This window comes from Hibiscus syriacus, unplaced genomic scaffold (genome assembly GCF_006381635.1).
Source record: "Hibiscus syriacus cultivar Baekdansim isolate YM2019G1 unplaced genomic scaffold, ASM638163v2 tig00110988_pilon, whole genome shotgun sequence".
Lineage (NCBI taxonomy): Eukaryota > Viridiplantae > Streptophyta > Magnoliopsida > Malvales > Malvaceae > Hibiscus > Hibiscus syriacus.
The window spans coordinates 275,399-295,766 of record NW_024062942.1 but is presented as its reverse complement, the minus strand read 5'-3'; the positions used below and the strand labels follow the sequence as shown (position 1 = coordinate 295,766).

Below are 20,368 nucleotides of genomic sequence, written 5' to 3'. Positions count from 1 at the left end.
TTAAAAGATAAACAAGTCATCACTTTAATATTTTCCTTTGTTCATTCTTTTTTTTTCTTTTTCCAGGTTTGGGACGGAAATGGCTTCTCGCAATGTTTTGATGACTAATATCCTTCTCTTATTTAAATTATTTTTAGGCTTCATCTTAAAACAAAAGTAAAACACATTGTTTCTATTGAGTTTGGTTTCCTTGTTCGTGTTTACGGTCTTAGGTTTTGATGTAAATGCTGCAACTATTGTCCTTTCATTTCCTTTTTAACATGCCTAATGAGAAATTTCTATTTTTCATGATTTCATGCCTCTTGGAATGGAAATGCTTTTTTTTAAAAGAAATATATGGTTTATGCATCTGCTGTTGCTCGGGTTTGAAGTCTAATCCTTCTTATTTGTTATCATGTGACATGCATCAAACTAAGCAATTAATATTCTTCATACCACCCTTTCCCCATTTCCTTTCAATTCTTGCTCTCTTTAAAAGGGAGGAAGTTTGACTCAAATTTTAGTATTTGAAGGGCACACCATGTAGAGGAGTTTTATTTAAAAAAAGGAAGAAGTTTGACTCTGAAAGCATATATAGATGCAGACCATGTAGGGTCGTTGATAGAAGATCAACCTCAAAGTGTTATACTGTTTTGGAAGGAAGCCTAATGGCTAGATCCAACGAAGAAGTAGAATTTAGGGCGATGACACTTGAAATTTGTGAATTATTTTGGAAGATTTGAAAATTAAATGGAACGGTCCAATGAAGTTGTAATGTGATAATAAATCAACAATCAACATTGCTCATAATCCAGTTCAACATGACATGACGAAACATGTTGAAGCGGATAGACATTTCATAAAGGTGAAACTTGACAATGGCCTAATTTGTACTCCCTAATGTCCACTGAAGATCAAGTTACAGATATACTTACCAGGGTTACCTGGGAAGTATTTTTAGAAGCTAGTAAGCAAGTTAAGGATGGAGGATATCCATTTCCCAGCTTGAGTCAGAAAATAGATTCCTAAATTAGAAAGATCATGTGTAGTTAGATGGGATTTTTTTAATATCTTTTAGTAGTTATAATCCTAACTTTAAGGATTATATCTTTCCCTAGAATTAATTACTTTCCTAGCTTAGGAGTTTACTAAAGTTATGATTACAACTTGTATATATAATTGTAACCTTTCTACATCAAAGATATTGACAATTACTCTAATTTTATCACAAAGCTTTATGCAATCCAAGCTTTCACTAATTGTCACCCTTAGCAGAGTAAAAGTGACACATGTTGATCTTGAACTCCAGCAACCTGACTTAAATTTCTTGAAACTTAAAACCAATTTGAGTTGATATGAAAAAGACAATAGCTTAAACATCAGAAAATCTAGTCTCAAAATCTTTTCATGCTCTGATATTTGATTAAAATTCTTCTATGGATCTAATTGCTTCGGAATCCCTCTTGTCTGACTACCAGTGATCTGATATTCTCATGCTATATAAGTGCTGCGTTAGGAGAATTTGAAGCAACTGTAAAGGAGAGAAGAGGGGTGTGAGGGGACATAGAGAGAAGGATATCATTGATATGTATCCTTTTTTTTTCTGATCTAGACATCTAGTTACTAAATGGTGTTGCAGCTGGTACTTTGCATCTTCTGCATCATTAATTCTTCTCTGACCATGGCGAGGACATTCTCGTTTGCATTTGGTGGTCTAAAAGCTGCAGTTCAGGTGCATAATACACTGCTTAATAAGGTTCTTAATACTCCTGTCCAGTTCTTTGATCAAACACCAGGTGGACGAATACTTAACAGGTTAGAATAAGATACCTTATTGGACATCGTGAAAGTTTATGATTAATTAGCACATATAAAACTTACGTTTTTTTGCCATATGGGTTCTCATCAGATCTCTATACAATTGACGATTCTCTCCCATTCATCCTCAACATTCTTCTGGCTAATTTTGAGGGCCTATTGGGAATAGCGGTAGTTTTATCTTATGTTCAAGTACTTTGGACATCCAATACTTTGATTCTATGATCTTCCGGATTTCAATAATTAAATAACACTAGAGATGAAATTCTGATGGAAATGATTTACTTGAACGCCGTAGGTCTTTTTCTTGCTTCTACTATTGCCATTTTGGTAACATCTATTAATCTATAGAAAGCTACAGGTATTTGCTGGACTTTGTCGTTTCCATTCCTTGAAATACATTTATCGCTTATACTTCTTACGGAGCTTAAGGAGGTTTATCTGTTTATATGAGTACATGCTTAAATGAAAACTTGTTTGAAATGAGAATGGTGGGGAATAAATAAAATTTTCAATTTCAAGAAACAAAATGGCTGGTAACCTGAAGAAATGGAGCTGAAGATATATAAATTATTGGACAATTGTAAGTATTAAGGTGGATGTGATACCCTTGGTGCCAGAACTCAGTATATGTATTATGATTTATACAAGACTAATGGAAAAAGAAAGAAAAAAACCGACTTTGAAACAAGGTAGAGTTCAATGGATCCTCCTGATTAAGATTAACAATGAAACTTATTTTATGTTTGCAGCATTTCAGTTGAGTATTCTTACTCGGTCAAAATTTCAGTAGTTCTTCTACAGGTCAACATCTAGGGAACTGCGAAGATTGGACAGTGTATCACGTTCTCCAATTTATGCATCCTTCACAGAGACACTTGATGGATCATCAACTATACGAGCTTTCAATTCAGAGGTAGATTTTGGGTCTTAATAACCCCTTTTGATTAGTTCTTTTAGATGTTTGTGTGTTAAAGGCGTAAAACAAAACCGTTCGAAATAACACGAGAGTCTATGTAACCTTTTAAGTTCTTCAGAACTTTTTGTAAGAGTGCTTGTCTTAAAAATGAACGCTACTCACCCTATACCTGGAAGTGTTTTATGGGCTGAATTTTCCATGTTGAAATTGTGAAAGATAAAATGCAAATGTAAACATTATATTTTGTTTAAAAAGAATCTACAGAGCTCATAATTATTCTGCTATTTATGAATGGAATCTGCGTAGAGAGACTGATATAATTTTAGAGGAAAAGAACCTTATTGATGGTTTCGACTTGGTCTAAACATGATTATTTCTTGGCTAGATTCACTGAGTTTTTAGAACTGTATCAGAGAACTTCATATTCAGAGTTAATCACGAGTTTGTGGCTTTCCCTGCACCTTCAGGTATGTTGGCATGTGTCCAAGAGTTAGCTAGATATTACAAAACTTTACGCAGTGAAAGTTATACTTTGAAGTTATAACTGTAATTAGTACTTTTTTTGGTTCTCTACAGTTATTAGCCGCATCCATAATCTCATTTATTGCTGTGATGGCTGTTATTGGATCCCATGGCAGTTTACCAATTAGTTTTGGCACCCCAGGACTGGTATTATGGTATATTCCTGAATTTCTTTGAAGTTGAACTTTAGGTTATTCATTTTAGGAGTAAAAGGAAATGGTTAGAGCTCTTTAATATTTCCTTATATTTGGGAATCAAATGGATAATCTGCGTTCTATTTTCTTTTACAGGTAGGATTAGCTCTTTCATATGCAGCTCCAATTGTTTCCTTGTTGGTAAGCTTCTTGACAAGTTTTACTGAAACGGAAAAAGAAATGGTTTCAATGGAGAGAGCTCTTCAGGTGTAGAGATAGATCTTTTTTTTTTTTCATTCATATATATTCTTCCTGCTGATTATATGTTGATACTCTTCTGTCTAGTATATGAACGTGCCTCAAGAAGAACCCCATGGATTTCAGTATTTATGTTTAAGTTGGCCTTCTCAATGAGTAATCGATTTTCAAAATGTTACCGTGAAATATATGCCATCTTTGCCAGCAGCACTAAATGATATCACCTTTACCATAGCAGGAGGGACACAGGTTAAAGAGATTTGCAGTTTTGTTAGTTGCAACTTGATCAATCTATGACTTGAAGTCTTCAGTTGGGATGCAGATTTCTGTGATGGTGTTCTTTTTAATATATATATATATATATATTCTCAGGTAAGAATTGTTGGAAGAACTGATGCCGGAAAATCTAGTGTTTTGAATGCCCTTTTTCGCCTAACCCCAATATGCAGAGGGTGGATTTTGGTGGATGGCTTGAGCATAGTTGATATTCCTGTTAGAGATCTCCGTGCACGCTTGGCTGTTGTTCCCCAGAGCCCATTTTTATTTGAAGCATCATTATGGTACTCATTTACAATCTAATGGGTTTTTGATAATTTGCCTGACATATATGGTGATAACTTCATGGCACATCTGATCATCATATTCTCATGATTTTGTGGTTTGTGATAACCAATACTAATATATAACTGTAAGATCATAGTCGATATGCAAATCATAGCTCATATAAAATGTGAGGAGGCCATTGCACCATAATAAATAATAATCAGCTTGGACTTGGTTACAATTTTGTTAGTTTTATGTTGGTGTCTTCCTAGTTATTTTTAGGGACAACCTGGATCCTCTCCAGCTGAGCAACGACACAAAAATATGGGATGTTTTGGAGAAATGTCGTGTAACGGAGGAAGTAGAAGCGGCAGGAGAGCTGGAAGCTCAGGTAAAGGAAGCTGGGGCAAAGGCAGCTCCTTTGCCTTGCACGTGCGCATCTCAAGTCTTCTAAGGTAAATTAAGAGACTACACTTTGATACTTTTATTTATTTTGCGGTTTTACTTGCTTGGTTCCAAATGTTCTCACATTCTTTTGCATGGAAAATTAAATCCACGTTCCTTTCTTTTGGAAGATTTAAACAAAGAGAAGATAAATTTATAATATTAAATTCAAATGTAAAACAGTATCCGACCCAATATGTTGCAGTGCCTTACTGCCTTGCATAGCAGTGAAGTGAATTTGGGTAGGCTAATAGTTTTGCTTGGCCTTTTTTCTCCACAGATTTAGAGAAGATAGCTGCTTCTATCTTTTTGAAATAATTACATTCATTGTCGAAGCAATCCCTTGCTTGGTTGACGAAGGAAGAAAGGCACTAATTGTACTGATTTGTATTTTAGGTTCTTTGTTTGGATGAATGCACGGCAAGTGTTGATGATAAGTGTTCAGAATCATTAATCTTTGCTCGTTTTTTCTTCGATTTTGTGGAATTAAAGTTGTTGAATTGATTGTGTTATGTTTGTTTTTGTGCAGATCCTTATTTTTCAGAATTAGTGACAAAACGGGCGTATTCTGTATTTTATTATTATTTGGTCATGGTTGTTGACATGAGCACAACTCTGGGCACGACGTGGTCTGACGTGGCGGTTTCTAGAAGGTTCAGTCAGCGACGGTTTCTAGAAGACTTCCTCCGCACGCCTTCTGGAAGATGGACGAGCAGAGTTACATTAGGAGACTAGTTTTAAGTTTGAATTTAAATTAAACAATTATCTTTAGGATTATTTTATTTTATTTTCTTTGTTTATCCTTAAGCTTTGAGAGGCTATAAATACCCACTTGGGGTAAGCCTAAACTCATCACTCAAATTACATTCTTTCGTTCTCTCTAGTTTTTATAAAAGCTTTCTCTTTTTACTTTTCAAAGTCTTCATATTTTCTTTTATTTTCAAGTTGTTTTTAATATGCTAAGTATGACTTTTGTCATGCTTAGCTAAATTTTTCATAAGCCGAGAGTTGACGCGATGACTCAATTCCAACAGGAGAATTAAAACAGTCCCTTAATATCTTCGGAATATCTTTCTCAATCTCTGCGCTTATTTTTCAAAATCAAAATAGTTTTCAAAATCAAAGATTGACTTTGGTCAAGAGGTTGTTGCGATTAAACGTGTGGGAGGAAGATTCGGCTTATAGAAAGCAATTCGACTTCCTGGGACCACACTTGGTGAGATGGCTTCGCCAAGAGAGAATTGAGATCGAATTGACGGTTATTGAAGCAACAATCCGAGTCGGTCGCCATGAACTTAAACGGTAATTGATCTACGGCAATTGATGTAGTTAGAATCAATTACCGAAGTCGGAATCAAAGATTGCCTTGGGTATTCGGTATACAAGATAGAGTCACGGGGATAGCCCTTGTAGACAAAGTAACCGACGTGAATCCCGAAGGGAAAATCTTATTCGATGATCTAAAGGAAATTGAGTCAAAGCAAGGCTTGAGGCTATTTTTACAGTATTCATTCACAATCTTTATTCTCTTATTTTTACCTTAATAGCTTTTATTTATTTAATCATTTTTATTACTATTTAAATCTCATTTCACCAAACCCCACATTTTATTGTCTTTTGCTTGGTTTAAAACCAATCAAACATAAATTTGTGATTTTCTAAGTCCTAAGGATTCACCCTTATTTCTCTATACTACGTATTTCCTTATTGATTAATTGAGAAAAAAGAATTATTTTGACATCGAAAACGACAGTTGTCAAATTGGCGTCGTTGCCGAGACTTCGCCAAAGTTACTAATTTTTGTTTGTTTTTTTTATTTATGACCAGGACTAATCCGGGAGTATTAGTGAAGTAAGACCCGGAGATCGAAGCCAAAGCTAGGATACTCCACGCACAGACGCTTCGGGAAAGAATGAGACAACAATCAAATCCAGAAGAAAAATCAAATTCAGGTGAATCCGTTAATACATTTCGATGGCAGATCCTACTATTCGGGAGTTAATCTAGACACCTACTGAACAAGGACCTTTGTGCATTGATTTTCCCCAAGGCGAAACTCTATACCAATTGAAAATCGGCCTTATTCATCTCCTCCCTACATTCCATGGATTGCCAAACGAGATTCCACACAAATATCTCATGGAATTTAATATGGTCTGTACTAGCATGAGACCACATAGAGTAACTGAGGACCAAATAAAACGTAGAGCTTTTCCTTTTTCCTTAGTCGATTCGGCTAAGGAGTGGTTATTTTATCTTCCCCCTAATTCTATTACTACATGGTCTCAAATAACTCGTCTTTTTCTTGACAGGTTTTTCCCTGCGGCAAAAGTAAGTGAACTACGAAGGAGAATAATTGGAATCAAGCAACTTTATGGAGAATCACTTTACGACTATTGAGAGAGATTTAAGAAGTTATGTTCTAATTGCCCACAACACGGGTTAACTGAACAAACACTCCTTTAATACTTTTATGAAGGATTATCTCCCCTTGAAATAAGATGATCGATGCTGCCAGCGGCGGAGCCTTAGTGAATATGACTCCTACTGAGGCTAGGACTTAATATCCACGATGGCCGCAAATTCCCAACAGTTCCACACAAATAATGAACCTCTCGAAGAGTTCATGAGATAAGTTCATATTCGTTAGAAAATAAAATAGATGAGTTAACTGAAGTTGTCAACTCTCTTGTTGCAGGAAAGACAGGACAAAACCAATTATGTGGAATATGTGCATTACCTGATCATCCAACAGACGATTGTCCATTGATTCAAGACGACACAACAGCTCAAGTCAACGCAATCAGAAACTTTCCGGGACCTCCTCAAAGAGCCTATAATTCCTACGACATACTTATAACCCAGGATGGAGGGATCATCCGAATTTCAGTTATACTAAAACTCAAGGCCGAATCAAGGTTATCAAGCGAGACCACCTCCACCACCACAACAGCCGCAGAAGACATCATTAGAGTCAATTGTCAGAGGTTAGCACTTTTCCAAGAAAAATTCCAGATTCGTACTGAAGCTTACTTCCAAGAGACAGACAAGTAGCTAAGCCAACTAGCTCAAACCGTAGGATGTTTGGAACCACAATATAAGCTTTATCTCAAACCGAGGTAAACCCAAGGGAGAATGTCAGCGCCATCACTCTTTGAAGTGGTACAGTAGTGGCACCACTTGTTTCTTCAGACAAAGCAATCCAAAAAAACAAGAAGACTAATGATTCAGGATCACAAAAAAAGAATGACGAATAACAAATGAAAGATCCAACACCATCTCCCTATGACGTGACACCACCTTTTCCATCAAGGTTAGTTAAAAAGGATAAACAAACTGAGGAAAAGGAAATATTAGATGTACTTCGGAATATGGAAGTTATATACCTCTCCTTGAGGTTATCCGAAATGTTCCAAGGTATTGTCAGTTTTTGAAGGACCTTTGCACAACAAAGAGAAAACTTACCGGAATGAGAAAGTGAATTTGGGAGAGCACGTCTGAGCCGTTTTCCAACGAAAGTTACCACCGAAACTTAAAGACCAAGGTATGTTTGCAATACCCTGTAAAATTGGTAAAGTTGAGATAAAACAAGCCATGTGCGATCTTGGAGCATCTATTAATGTAATGCCTCTATCTGTTTATAAAATGATTACTAACAAGTCTTTGAAGGACACAAGGATCTCAATACAGCTTGCTGACAGATCGGTGGTATATCCGGAAGGACTCTTAGAGAATGTACTGGTGGAGGTAAACGACTTGATGTTTCCTACCGATTTTTATATAATCGATATGGAGAATGATCGCACAAGCACATCCTTTGATATCTTGTTGGGGTGCCCTTTCCTAAGTAATGCACACACAAAAATTGACGTAAGATGCGGGACTTTAACCATGGAGTTTGATGGCGAGATTGTTAAATTTGATGTGTATAAGAAGATGAAACACCCAGACAAAGTGAAGAGCGTAAATTATGTTGGTATTATCGATCCTTTGGAAAACAAATTTGTAGAAACTAATTTTTCTTTTGATCTATGCAGGGAGTTAGAAGATCATGATGAAAAAATTAGAAAGTTGAAAAAATATTTTCAGATTGTGTTGATTTGATTCTTTCTAAGTCTAAATTTTGCCTTCTATTTTACAGGCACCAAAAATTAAGTCGAAACCATCGAGGAATCATTTGAGGAAATTAATTGTTGGTAAAAAAGATATTTTGACAGGCATACTTTTCGACAAGATTTTTAAATTAGAAAATATCCGAAGAAATCTTTATGAGAGTTTTCGAATTTCTCATAAGGAATTTCTTAGTTGGAAGAAGCGAATGAAGTTGAAGTGTATGTCATAGAACATGTAGTCTGAATCAGGTCATTGAGCTAACGATGTTAAACAAAAGTGCTTCATGGGAGGCAACCTGTTGTTTTTAATTCCGTTACATTTTCAATTTTATTTTTAATTTTTATTTTGATTAAGCATGTTTCATTTACTTTTTATTATTATTTTACAGGAACCAAGTGCTTTTCAAACTTAAACAATGAAGATTTGAGAAATTATCATCCGAACAGTGCCAAATTCGGACACCAGGAGCAGTGTAATGGCGTGCAAGCAGTGTGGTATCGATACCCCTCTGACAGTATTGATACCGTGGAAAACAGAATTGAAAGAGGGTATTGATACCTTCAGATGGTACCGATACTACTATATAGTGGTATCGATACCCCTCTGGTGGTACCGATGCCGTTGACTCTCTACGGTGCACGTTAGCACACTTTTAAGGAGATCGGCGCACGTTAGCAAAACCCAAAAATTTCCCCCCTTTTTGTTATCTTTCTGCCGCACACATCCCCAATCCCTTCTCTTATTCTTTGTTTTACTTTGACCATAGACCCCACCTAATCTCTTTCAATCACCCTTTTTAATTTTTAAACTTCTTTTTATCCTAATTAAAAACAAAACCGTATATTTCATTCAAGCTCAAACACCCCCCACACGCACAGAAGAAAACAAACCCCAAACTTTTTCTTTTTCCTCACAACACTCCCTTTCTTCCCCAAAAAAGAACACCATCGTTTCTTCTTCTTCTTACCATCGTCGACCTTATCGAACCCGTATGCCTTCGCTAACGAGTTTCCATGCCATCGCTCCTCTCTACTCCACGATGGTGCGCACGCGAAACCAACCCGACAACTCCATGCTCCTCCGCCCCGGACCGAGTATTCATCGTTCCTCTTTGCTATTCTCGTTATCTTTGTCATTCTAGTCCATGACAACTGTGGCCACCTCTTCCTCTTGACCACACCTATTGGATTTCCATTGTGTTCCAATCATTCGACGACATCGGATAATACTCCTATGGTAGACTCCAATCCTATTTCATTCAACTATTACTAATGTATTATCTCGTTTATGGTTTTATAGGGGATTTAGATGCTGGTTTTTCATCGACAACACCACTGATAATGTTTCCATTTCACGGTATCAATCCAGATAGCCCGCTTTACTGTCCTAGTGCCTCCTACCATGGTCGTGGTCGACATTAAATCGGGGAGTATTTTATTCCTTCTCTTGCACTTTAGTTTTACGTTTTGAGGCAAAACGCTTTAAGTGAGGGGGAGTAAAGTGTAGGTTGAATTTCCTCTTGTTTATCTTCATGTTTTAATTCTAGTATGCGTTGGTTGGATTTGCGAAAATTTCGTTGAAATTCTTTGTCTTGTTGAATATTTGTGTAATGCTATGCTTGTTTGGGAACACATGATTGTTTAGGTTAGGATGTTCTTGATAGCGAATAGCATGAATTGTGATAAGTTGGTATTTTTGTGACATTCCATGACTTTGTTGGTTGAAATGTGATTAGCTCAATGCATGAAACAATTTGGTGAGATTTGAGCATTTACGAGCATATCATTTTCACTCTCATTTTGTTGGATTGAGTGTGTCGAATTTTGCATTGGTATTCTAGAACCTGCATGTTAAATACTGTCGAGATTACACATGAACATGATGCTTAAAGATGATTTGGGAGCCTTAGGATTAACCATTCCGTTTTCCCACTAAATTGTCTACCATACATTTTCCTCCTAGTTAACCACTTTTGAGCCTTTTCCCGCTTCTTTGTTCTCACCACATTTATAAACCCGAACTTTTTATTTTATCCCTCTTTTCTACCTATTTCAGGGCAAGTGAACCGTCAATCCATTGTATGCTCCATCGGGAAAAAAGCAGTTCGAAAAAAGAAAAAAAAGGATGTTGTTCGAAAAAAAGAAAGAAAAAAAGACGTGAAAAAAATGGAACAACAACAAAGAGAAGAAAAAAATGCACTTTGAAAAGAAATTTTTTGTTTGATATGTTGTCTTTTTATCTTGTTGTGCTTAATGATTTGATGGAGTTGAGATCATTATTTGTTAGTTCCTTACCTTGAATATTTAGCCATATATTTAGCCTTTTCCCCACATTTACATGAGCCCCGTTACAACCAATAAAAGACCCTTTGATTTATACATCTTGTTCTTATTAGTAGTGGAGATTTGATTTGCTTGCAAGCCTATGGTAATATCGTGTCAATTCTGACATTGAGCGTTTCTTTACCTCAAACACATTGAGTGATTTGAGTGAATCCCGGTAAAGTGTTGAGTTATAAGCATTGAGATTAATGAATGAATGAATGGATATTATAATTGAACTTAACTTGTTCTAATTGATGATGTTCAATTGATTGATTTCTTGACTTGAATAGTTATTGTGGTCTCTACCTTGCTTTCCTTGAATGTGAAACTTGACAAAGAATGATAAACAGTGTTTTTGACAAAAATGATTAATCATACTTGAGGAAAAGCATGAGATAAGTGAGGGGAAATTTGATGAGTGTTCAAAATCATTAATCTTTGCTCGTTTTTTCTTCGATTTTGTGGAATTAAAGTTGCTGAATTGATTGTGTTATGTTTGTTTTTGTGCATATCCTTATTTTCCAGAATTAGTGACAAAACGGGCGCATTCTGCATTTTATTATTATTTGGTCACGGTTGTTGACATGAGCACAACTCTGGGCACAACGCAGTCTGACGTGGCGGTTTCTAGAAGGTTCAGTCAGCGACGGTTTCTAGAAGACTTCCTCTGCACGCCTTCTGGAAGATGGACGAGCAGAGTTGCATTAGGAGACTAGTTTTAAGTTTGAATTTAAATTAAACAATTATCTTTAGGATTATTTTATTTTATTTTCTTTGTTTATCCTTAGGCTTTGAGAGGCTATAAATACCCACTTGGGGTAAGCCTAAACTCATCACTCAAATTACATTCTTTCGTTCTCTCTAGTTTTTATAAAAGCTTTCTCTTTTTACTTTTCAAAGTATTTTCATATTTTCATTTATTTTCAAGTTGTTTTTAATATGCTAAGTATGAATTTTGTCATGCTTAGCTAAATTTTTCATAAGCCGAAGCTGACGCATGACTCAATTCCAAAGGAGAATTGAAACATGCCCTTAATATCTTCGGAATATCTCTCTCAATCTCTATGTTTATTTTTCAAAATCAAAACAGTTTTCAAAATCAAAGATTGATTTGGTCAAGAGGTTGTTGCGATTAAACGTGTGGGAGGAAGATTCGGCTTATAGAAAGCAATTCGACTTCCTGGTAACACACTTGGCGAGATGACTTTGCCAAGAGGAATTGAGATCGGAATTGACGGTTATTGAAGCAACAATCCGAGTCGGTCGCCACAAACTTAAACGGTAATTGATCTACGACAATTGATGTTGTTAAAATCAATTACCGAAGCCGAATCAAAGATTGCCTTGGGTATTCGGTATATAAGATAGAGTCACGGGGATAGCCCTTGTAGACAAAGTAACCGACGTGAATCCCGGAGGGAAAATCTTATTCGATGATCTAAAGAAATTGAGTAAAACAAGGCTTGAGGCTATTTTTACAGTATTCACTCACAATCTTTATTCTCTTATTTTTTCCTTAATAGCTTTTATTTATTTAATCTTTTTATTACATTTAAATCTCATTTCACCAAACCCCCCATTTTACTGTATTTCGCCTAGTTTAAAACCAACCAAACATAAATTTGTGATTTTCTAAGTCTCTGATGATTCGATCCTTATTTCTCTATACTACGCATTTTCTTATTGATTAATTGAGGAAAAAAATTATTTTAACATCGAAAACGACAGTTGTCAGTTGATATGCATACAAGTTCAATTTCACAGAAAACTATATCCACGGAATGCCGAGGAATGACAGTGATCACAATCGCGCACCGGATTTCGACGGTTTTGAATATGGACAATGTATTGGTTTTCAATCAAGGAGCCCTGGTGCGTTCTCTTCTTAATTTCTTTCTTATGTGTTTAAATTCTCGATCTTGCTTATCCGTTGCAATGATGATATCCAGTGCTTTAAAGAATAGTCTGGTTTCTACTCTTGGATTTTTTTTAATGGTCAAGAAATTTATTGTCACTTGTACAGGTTGCGGAAGGTAGCCCAAATGCTCTTCTACAAGATGAATCCTCCGTATTTTCAAGCTTTGCTAAAGCGTCTGTAATGTAGATGGTAGAACCAAATATTTTTAAAGTTGTTTCAGATGAATCTTTCTATGGCGTACCTAAAAAGATAAATAAAAATATTGATAGACACTCTTAATTTATACTCAAAGAATCATTACTTAATGATTATATACAAAAACGGCAGTGAAAGGAGCTTTGGGTTTAGCTGGACTAAGTCGGTCTCATTCCAAAAGAAAATTTGATTTTGATCCAATTCAATTAAGAGACAAAATTCCTTTAAAGCCTTGTGTTTTAGGCGATGATATCTTTTTAGATTCTTCACTGCACAAGAATAATATACGATTGTTCGTACAGTTTTAGATACAAAATGTTAAATTTATTAAAAAAATTATTAATTTACAAAGTTATATATGTTTAAAAGATTCTTAACTCATTTGACTAGAGGTACTTAATGAACTGAGTAGTTCGTGAGCAGTTCGGACTCAACTCGGTCAAAATTTAGTAAAAACTCGACTTGAATTTGACTCAATGTAACACCCCAATTTAGGGCTAAATTTTAGAAATTATAAAGTGGTGGATTTAATTGGTATTTTAGAATAAAATTGAGGATTAAATTATAAAATCGTAAAGTTGCAGATTATTTTAAGAATGCAAGAAATTTAATGGCTAAACTCATAGTTTACCCATTTTTCTTTTGGAATGAATTATAACCCCTCCCGTATGTTTTTTCTACAGATTTTATCATTTTTCTCTTCTCTTCAACCCTCCTTTAAACTCCGATCTACTCGTCGTCTGACCTCCGATCGACGAACCGAAACCACCATCGTGTTCGTTGTCGACCGAGGAACAAAACCCCTCAAACCTTTCATCGTGAATCGTCCTTGTTCGTCATTAATTTCAGTCGGAAGTATCGTCGGTAATAACTCGATTTCAGTTGGTTTTTCGTCGATTCAAGACAATCCGATAATCCGTTTTCGACACCTCCGCACTATCGTGTTCCTTGCATCGTTCTGAGTCCACCGGTATTCTCCTTTTCTCTGTCATCGGTGGCGCGTGGAGGGGTGAGATCGTTAAAGTTTCCGATGTTTCGAAATCGAGCTCTCTGTTCAAAATTGTGAACCGAGCTTGGTAAGTGTCTCAAAATGCCTTAAAATAATTTTAGGAATTTTTTCGGGAATTTTACGACACTGTATCACTGTTCACGCGCCACACGCGCCACCCTAGAGATTGGGCATCGAATGGGTGTTAATTTTATAATTAATTTCCGTTTGAGTGCTATTTGTGTAAAATCCATGTGTTACTTTCGTAAATATTTGCAGAAGGTGACTAATTTTGTAATTAATTTCTGTTACGTATATTTGTGTAAAATGGTCGATTGTTGACCATTGACATGCGTTGGCCGGCGTTGACCAGAACTTTGACCGGCATTGATCGGGCATTAAACGACCTTTGACTTTGACCAAGTATACCTATACTGACGTTTTTCGACGTTCCAAGTTCATTTCACAATCCGTTTTTCGAAATTCGGACTTGAAGGCCTCGAAATTGCTAGTCAAACCCATTGACTTTGACCGAAAATTCCAAATTTTCAAAAAGTCATATTTTATGCTTTCAACGTTTTTCAGAATAAAGCTCCGTTTTTATGTAATTTCTGTTTGTATGGATCCGAGGAAATATTGGAAGATATTTCAAGATCGAGGGCGTTCGAATGGAATTTTTATGGTCGATCAGTATGCCACGGAAATTGAGGTATACTTTACTACTCTTTATGCTTTATGAAACATGTTGATATTGGTAAATGCATGAATAAGGTAATGTTGGTCACTTTTGTGGAGTTGAATAATTTATTCACTCGATATGAATGTGGTAGAAATTATGTAACTAAATACGGATCGAATGACTAATATAAGAGATTGAGGAATTGTTAGAATTAAATTACAAGTTTGTGATTAGTGATAAATAAATCAACCCTGGATTTGTAACTTATATTTTATATCATCAAATGTTACATGTTAAAGGTACTTGGATGGGAAATTATGAGAATATTTTGATTAGGTAAAATTACAAAATTACCCTTATATTGGAAAATGACAAGAATTATCCCTGGAAGTGGATTAATAAATCTGAAAAACATATTGATCTGATAAATATATTGATGTGCATAAGAAATGTTAGTTTTACTTGGAAATTATGGATAACCGGTTTTTAACCCCAAGAGGGTTTATGCAAGATACTAGAAGTCTGTTAAGGAATCATTTCAAGATCAAAGAATGTTCGAGGAAAAACTAACCATAGGATCTCTAAATTATAAGTATACTTGTTAAGAGTTAATACCGAAATCATCTGGTTAAGAAATTACAAAAATGCCCTTGAAAGGTAAAAATAGCTCGAGTTGACCCTGAATGAAAAAGTAATTTGAGGATTTGTATTTAACTCAATGAATTACAGATTTAATTGTTAAGATCCTTTCTTTGTACAGAAAATTTCTGATAACCTGTTGGTAACTTTGAGAAGACAATTGACCTAAAATCTCCGAGTTAAGAAAAAATTATCGATGGTGCTCTTTTGTCAGAATTATTTGAAAGGTCTGGAATAAATGATAAGTTGGAGTTAAATAATAAGACAGAATGGAAGGAAAGGATTGAAATACACTGAATCTATAAAATGACCAGAATACCCCTGTAATAAAAAGACTCAAGAATATTACCAAGCTCAGGAATGATTGGATATTCTCGAGCTCTGAAAAGAATGGAATGAAACTGAGCACCAGAATGACCAAATACCCTTATGACCTAAAATTAGTAGAAGTGTTGGATTAATTAAGGAATCCAAATAAGCATGGATGTGGTACTGCTCTTAAAAGTTATGGATCACATATTAAGCCGAGCAATCAATGCTAGTGTATATGTCAGTACCTGAAATGTATAGATGTTACTTGAATGCATGTTCGTCTTCTCAAGTGTGGTTCGATGATAATTTTGAAAATACTCAGCTCAACTCAACTCTAGGTCGTATTCGATAATAAGAAATGAATATTTGTTAGACAAATCAACCACGAAGACCAAATTAAATTAAACAGAAGTACAATATGTATCTGAAATTCAGAAACGTCTGGATTATCTGGAAAGCTCTGAAGTAACCGGGATAGACTTGACTGATAAACGAAATGAGTAACCTCAATGACTGAGGATTAAATAGGTGATTGGATGAGTTTGGGAACACTGTTGAACTTACATGATGAATTATCCTTATGGGTCATAAAATATGAATCAAGTACGTGTGTATTTCTTGATATCGTTGAAATATGGAAATGAAATAAAGACTATTGGAAGATCTATTCAGCGATGATTACGAAGGTGATTTATGGACAAGAATTGTTGGTATTAAAGAGTAAATACTCTAAAAAGGCAGTAAATTGATGGGTCACATGCATTAGTTCTGAGAGATTGTTTAGCTCAAATTGTTCAATAAAATGATCGATTAACATGGATTGTAAATGTCTTGAAGCTTTTTCTCCTTTATTAGCTCAAATCACTCTGGGCATTCTGGAACACTTTCCTGATGCACCCGAAAATATAGTGGATTCTAAAGTATCAACCTTAAATGTCTGGCTAGATCGGTTAGTAATCGATTCTCCTCAATAGAACATTGTTCCTGGAATCCGATCAAATTGCTCGAGTTTCATGTTGTTCTTGTTGATAACGATAAATGCCTCTGAAAAATATACATGGATACTCTAGTGTGTTCTAAATGAATTACATGACGATTTTATATGTTTTGAAATGATTTTAGTACAAGTATTGATTTACTGGTTTATAACCATGACAACATGGTAAGTGATTTATGATTATGGTTTTATCGAAAATATAAATTGTTTCTGATTTATGGAATCATAGAAATTACTGGTTTATGAATTATGGTTTTATGTTTCACTGGTTATACTCGAACTGTTTTACTAAGATATTATATGGGTAGACTGGAGGTACAACTCTGATCAAGCTGGAAATTTCTTACGGACCTAAACGGATCTTTGGGTAGGCTTTCAGGCCCAAGGTACTCCCTTGGGTTAATCATTTGACTACTTATGGTGTACAGGTGGAAATTTGATATACGATTTATTTCATAATCACGGATATGACATATTACTGGATCACGATCCAGGTATTACGATTTACGGATAAAACTGATTTCTACTGGATTTAGATGGATAGGAATCTGGAGTATAAAGGCACATCCCTGATCCGGCTGTAAGTCATTACGGACCTAAAGATATCTTGGGTAGGTACCAAGGCATATCCTTAGATTGGTTCCCTTTGTTGTGTGCACAAGGTAACCCTACACCTAAGGATATCTTGGGTAGGTCCCAAGGTATATCCTTAGGTTGGTTCCCTTTGTTGTGTGCATAAGGTAACCCTACGGACCTAAGGATATCTTGGGTAGGCCCCAAGGTATATCCTTAGGTTGGTTCCCTTAGCTGTGTACTTAAGGTAACCCTACGGATCTAAGGATTCCTTGGGTAGATCCAAGGTATATCCTTAGGTTGGCTCCCTTTTTGCTGTGTGCTATGGCAAGCCCTATGGATACAGTTCTGGGGAACTGTATAATGGAGTTTGGTTGGGGTTCAACTATGGTTTTAAAAGATTTATATATTTTCACTGGTTTTGATTGGAACACACTAGACATCCTATTCGATCTCTGAAAATGTCCTACTTTGAATGATTCCTATGAACTATGATCTTCTTAGCTTCAACTTGATGAACTACTGATGGAACCACAGATTATTCCGCAATGGGTATACGTCTGATTCAATAAGGAAATTATATGGCTTTCCATTTATCTGCATGTCATGTAGCATAATATGATAGTTCTGTATTATTGAGCTTTCCGAAGCTCACTTTATTACTCACCATTGCAGGTTAAAAGAATTGTACCAGTATAGCTATTAACATCAGTAAGGGAGTTCTTCCGGCGTTGCTTGTAGAGTATGGTACATGTGATTAAGGGGCATGTAATTGTATTTTGTTTTATATCTGAGTTTGAAAAACCTGTTTTATTTCTGAATAATAATAAATCATTTTATGATTTGACATGTTTTAATAAAAGTTTTAAAATTTTCGTTATTTTTACGGTGGGTCGCTCCAGTGGCCCTAATGTGACACTCCAGATCGGATCGGGCTACCCGCGTCGGTCTGAGGGGGTTACACTCAAGACCTTAACGAGTGGAGTTGAGCAAAGTCCAACTCGACTCGACAAATTTGCGAGCAACTCATTAATATTTTTTATATAATTTTTTAGTAGTTATCTTACAAATTATTTATTCAAAAAAATACTAATTTATAAGTATATAATAAAAATTATAAAATACTAATATATTAATTTTTTAATAAATAATAAATTATTAATTAATATTTTACTACACTAAAACAAAGCACCTGTTTATTAGTTAATGTATTTGTAAATTGTTATTTTGGAGTTTAGACTTTGAAATTACTTTGTACACTCTTATATTTTTTGGTTAAATTTATTAATTTATGTTTATATTAAGTTCTATATAGTATTAGTAGATTTTATCTATAGTTAAGAAAATAAGGTTAAAATTTCGATGAGTTTAACGAGCAAAAGTTTTTTTTAACGAGCATGAGTCGAGCAAAATTTTAATGAACTTAACGAGCAACAAAATTTTTTAATGAGTACGATTTGAGCATTGTCCAACTCACGATCGACTCGCTTGATAAGCACTCCTACATTTGACAATGAAGGCTTAAACACCTTTAACATATAATGTGTTCAAGCTCGAAACCTTTAACGATAAAAATCGTCCTTTTATTTACTGAGTTAACTTGGTTCTTAAAATTTTAATTAAATTATTTTAAATTAAAACTGAATAAATAAATTTTAAAAAAATATTATTATATCAAATTACATAAAATATTTATACTTTGTCCCAATTTTATTGAGAGTATTTAAATGTAACAAGGCCCACATTCCCAGGGGTTTCCAGCCCAGCAAATTTAATAACCGTTGTGACAATTTTATTTCCCGGGGGGGGATTGCCTAGTATAAATAGATGACATAAGAAAAGTTGCCATACTTTCTTCCACACAAGTCCAAGCTCTCTGCAAATATGGCAATCCCCCTCCCATTACACCCTTTCCCTTTCAATTTCCCAGTTTTTGAAAAAACTAGCCGTTCCTCTTTTTCTACTTCAATTCTCTTATATATCGATAGATTCATTTTCCAAATCATAGATTTAGAAAATCTTTGTGTTTGGGTTTCAATAGATTCTTGAGCAATGAGTTCTGGTCGATGTGCGGCTTGCAGATATTTGAGGAGAAAATGTACGCAAGGCTGCATTCTCTCTCCTTATTTTCCGTCAAATAATCCCCAAAGATTTGTTTCTGTTCATAGAATCTATGGTGCCAGTAACGTCACAAAATTACTTCAGGTATCCATAATATAGATTTTCTTATTTTTGGGTTTTGGATTTATCTTTAGATTTGTTGCTAGATTTTAACGATTTAAAAAATGTTTTATTAACGATTCTCAAGATAATACAAGATTTCTTGTCAATTAATAAGGGTGGCATTACTTGATATTTATTTATATTGGTTGTCATAAAGATTTTGGATATCAAGTATCATAGGGCAGTCAACGGGAGATACTTGTTTTATGCATAGAAGTATTAGTTTTTTGAACAAGCTATACTCTTGACTTACTTTTCACCGGGTAATCAGCTACTCCCAACCCATTTGCGAGCCGAAGCAGCGGATTCCTTATACTTCGAGGCACAATGCCGGCTTGAAGACCCTGTCTATGGCTGTGTTGGGCTCATATTTATGTTGCAACAACACATAAATGCTGTGGAGAGTCAGCTAGTTAAGACTCAAGCCGAGATTGCGGTTATGAAATCCCAGGGCCAAAACCGTGAAACTCAACAAGCTGAACCAGATTTCAACAATTTGTTGCTTCGGCAGTCAGACAATGAGGCCCCCCTAAGTTTCCCCAACCAAGTTTCTTCTGGGTTTATATAGGGTTCTGTGTGTTCAAATATGGCGAATAACATGAAACAAACTTAGTCATCATGCGGTAAAATTGACTTGACAAAAGTCAAATTGAAATAGTGGCATATTCAAACATGTTTAAGCCATATTATTTTGTTTATGTGAAATACTATATATATATATATATATATATATATAAAGAAGAGAGAAAGAGTTCAAATGGTATGATCATTATTTGTTTATGAGCTTATA

At 35.2% G+C, this 20,368-nt stretch overlaps 1 protein-coding gene and 1 pseudogene across 1 annotated transcript; both read left to right on the top strand.

The window, feature by feature from the left end:
• The first annotated feature begins 1,606 nt into the window (after positions 1-1,606).
• Positions 1,607-13,158, top strand: LOC120149040 (annotated as a pseudogene).
• A 6,249-nt stretch (positions 13,159-19,407) lies between these two features.
• Positions 19,408-20,146, top strand: LOC120149022 (LOB domain-containing protein 24-like). The gene is made up of 2 exons (XM_039161959.1): positions 19,408-19,560; positions 19,850-20,146. Exons 1-2 carry the CDS (start codon positions 19,408-19,410, stop codon positions 20,144-20,146), a joined length of 450 nt encoding a protein of 149 aa, XP_039017890.1.
• Positions 20,147-20,368: the final 222 nt, after the last annotated feature.